The 3,823-nt window shown below is 34.2% G+C and overlaps 1 protein-coding gene across 1 annotated transcript in view; it reads right to left on the bottom strand.

The window, feature by feature from the left end:
• The window catches only part of LOC117340013, a 4,125-nt gene extending 1,705 nt beyond the window's left edge, over positions 1 to 2,420 (bottom strand). The window contains exon 1 of the mRNA XM_033901760.1: positions 2,349 to 2,420. Within this exon, the coding sequence (XP_033757651.1) occupies positions 2,349 to 2,420 (72 nt within the window). The remainder of the gene's footprint in view (positions 1 to 2,348) is intronic.
• Between the last annotated feature and the right edge of the window lie 1,403 nt (positions 2,421 to 3,823).

The following is a 3,823-nucleotide window of genomic DNA, read 5'->3' as shown; positions in this document are numbered from 1 at the left end:
CACGTGCACCCCACTTAAGTTTCTGGTGTCAGTTTTTGAAAAAAAATTCCAAAACTTTGTAGCCCTTTACACAGGCATGCAACAGCCCCAATATCAACTCTCTAAGACTCTTGCTTACTGAGAAGAAATATTTTAACGATTTCAGCCTATTTGGTCCCTGTGACCTTGAATGAAGGTCAAGGTCATTCATTTGAACACATTTTGTAGCCCTTTACACCAGCGTGCTACAGACCCAATATCAAGTCCCTGCGTCTTTTAGTTATTGAGAAGAAGTTGTTTAGAAGATTTGGGCAAATTTGACCCATATGACCTTTAATGAAGGTCAAGGTCATTCGTTTGAACAAATTTTGTAGCCGTTCATCCAGCATGCTAAAGACCCAATATCAACTCCCCGGGTCTGTTGGTTATTGAGAGGAAGTCATTTAAAGATTTCAGGCAATTTGATCCCTGTGACCTTGAATGAAGGTCAAGGTCATTCATTTGAACGAATTTGGTAGCCGTTCAACCAGCATGCTACAGGCCAAATATCAACTCCCCGAGTCTCTTGGTTATTAAGAAGAAGTAATTTAAAGATTTCAGCCTATTTGATCCCTGTGACCTTGAATGAAAGTCAATGTCATTCATTTGAACAAATTTTCTAGCCCTTTACAGCAGCGTGATACAGACCCAATATCAAGTCCCTGGGTATTTTGGTTAATGAGAAGAAGTCGTTAAAAGATTGTAGCCTATCTGATCCCTGTGACCTTGAATGAAGGTCAATGCCATTCATTTGAACACACTTTGTAGCCCTTTACAAAAGCATACAACAGCCCCAATATCAACTCCCTAGACTCTTGGTTACTGGGAAGAAGTATTTTAAAGATTTCAGCCTATCTGATCCCTGTGACCTTGAATAAAGGTCAAGGTCATTCATTTGAACAAACTTTGTAGCCCTTTACACCAGCATGCAACAGCCCAAATATAAACTCCCTAAGACTCTTGGTTATGAGAAGAAGTCATTTAAATATTTCAGCCTATCTGATCCCTGTGACCTTGAATGAAGTTCAAGGTCATTCATTTGAACAAACTTTGTAGCCCTTCCCCCCAACATGCTACAGGCCCCAAATTAAGTCTCTAGGCCTTTTGGATTTTGAGAAGAAGTTGTTTAAATGGAAAAGTTGACGCCGGACGGACGATGGATGCCGCGCCAAGGCATAAGCTCACTTGCCCTTTCGGGCAGGTGAGCTAAAACGAATACAGATAAGTTATGGTTTGATAAAGAATGTACAACGGCACATACGGAATTTAATAAAGATAAAACCGCATATAAACGTGTGAAATTAACGTACATATAACAACTATGACGAAAGTGACCATATACTTAATAGTACAATATCGAAAGATCAATTGAAAAATATTAAGGCAACCGGAGTAGACAAAATAAAAAACTGGTCAACCGATTAATATCAATGTATTGTAAACTATTTAAAATTATATCTTATACTGTCTAATACCAGAAAATTGGGCAATTGGTGTGATCAAACCTATTTATAAAAATAAAGGAAATCCTGATGACCTCGACAACTACAGGGCTATTACTTTGATAATCTGTCTAGGAAAATTATTCACATGTATAATCAATAACATACCTAATAACTAAAAATCAGGCAGGGTTCCGAAAAATCACACGCTTCAATGGATCACATTTTTATTATGCATTCGTTAATTTCCCATTATTTATCAGCTGGTTAAAAGTTCTTCGATTTCCGTAAGGCTTTTGATACTATCTGGAGGACTGGACTCTGGCAGAAAATGAATAAAAACGGAATAGAAGGTAAATATTTTAAAAACAATATATAATATGTTCCATAATATCAAATCTTGTGTAAACTTCCATTCGGAAACATAAGACTTTTTCCTTTGCCTGGTCAAGGCCCAGTAAGGGGAAAATCTCTCCCCATTTTTGGATTCCGTATTTCTAAATGACCTGGTATTGATGATGTCAATATATATATAGGAACAGGGACAAATGTGTCACTATTTGTGTAGTTCATTTTTAAATGGCTTAGTTCCCTCAAAATAAAACATAAATAGAGGTTGTTTGGCAGTAATGAATACCAAAACTTTCAGACATCCCTTTACTTCTTAAGGACCCACGGAAGGGATCCGGAAAGGAGCCAGCCTTCTTTTGCAAATCTGAATCAACATCATTCAGAAATCTTCTCTAACACATATGACTGTAATATTAGTTGGAGAAATGGTTTAAAAAGTCTTGTAAACAAAATCTTTACAGTTGATAGGCAGCAAAGTTTGAAATAGGTGTTGTTCAGGAAAACCATGATTGCGCAATCATGTTACAAAATGGCTACCGTAGCTGCCATGTCAAAGTTGTTATGAGGCTGAAAATTAACAGCACTTTGTTGGCTCCCTGTCCTTATCATTCTCACCAATTTCCAGTTCAATTGCACCAGTAGAACTGGAGGAAAAGTTTAAAATGTGTTTTTCAAGATGGCTGCTATAGTGACCATCTTGGGTTTTGGACTGATCAGAAAAATATCAACATTTGGTCAGGACCATCTCAGGTAAGTTAGAGCTGAATCCCACTGGTGGAACTTAAAAAGAAGTTTTAATAGGTGTTGTTTCTGAATTTCAAACAATTTTATTGACAAAAATACAATTGCCAAAGGGATTTGACATCAGGCATTGCCTATATAAGTCTTCTCCCCAAGAACAACACAGTGGTACAAAATACAGACATTCATTAACAGTACCTACACAAAACATAAAACAAAAATAGTCATCTAAATTAAAATGTATTCAATTGAAGGGAGATAACTCCAATATGATTATCATACTTAAATGAGATTCAAATGGTGTAAGAAAATAAATATATAATTCAAATTTTTCATTAACATAATAACTTGAATAAATGATTCTATTTTTGAGTTGGTGATTATATTTTGCAAATATTTAGTGAAATTGTGGCCCCTTCCACATACAGATACAGGCCAAGGACTGTCCATTTCACATTAAGTAGGCCATCCAGTGATAAGGAAGGAGACACACCTACACAAAACAGTTTGCTTTTTAAAAGGAATCAGGGTTTATTTAGTATTTTCGTTTCAATGGGACATTGTTTTAAAAATTCATATTGGAGTTTCACTTCATGAGAGTAAAAAAAAAGACAACATGTAAATAATAAGTTGAAATGAATAATTCATAACAATATGTATTATATTATTCAGTCTATTATAGAATTATGAAAATATTGAAATATTTAAATAATAAATATATCCATTGGAAATCTCGAAATGGAATTCATGTACATGTGTATTGTTTAAATTTATAAATTTAATTGTATAAAAAAAGTGATTGTTTTTGATTAGATGAATCTTTTTGAGCTTGAAATAAAGTTAGAGACAGCAGATAGAATATTCATATTTACATTAACAGTACACAATACACATCCATTCAAAAGGATATTTAATGAGAAGTGGTTATGATTTTCATTTTCATACATTATATTACTTATAGTATTATGTAACGTGACACGACAATTAGTGAAGTTAACACAATTAAAGAAGAAATGCGATGATGTTTCAGGACCATGACCACACGAGCATACAGCAGATTCAGCAAGGTGATCTTTATATAGATCATAGTTTAAATTACTACAACTATTCCTCAGTTGACAAAGAATAATATTAATATGACGATTACCACTGTATTTGAAAACTTCAGTAGTTTTAGACTTAATCAGCTGACTGGAAGAAATGATTTTTTTTAAATTGAGAAAGAGATTGAATATTTTCAAGATTTGAAGCAATATTATTGAATTCATTAA

This window comes from Pecten maximus, chromosome 1 (genome assembly GCF_902652985.1).
Source record: "Pecten maximus chromosome 1, xPecMax1.1, whole genome shotgun sequence".
Taxonomy (NCBI): Eukaryota; Metazoa; Mollusca; class Bivalvia; order Pectinida; family Pectinidae; genus Pecten; species Pecten maximus.
Note: the sequence above shows the minus strand (reverse complement) of the source record. Positions and strands in the feature narration are given on the sequence as shown.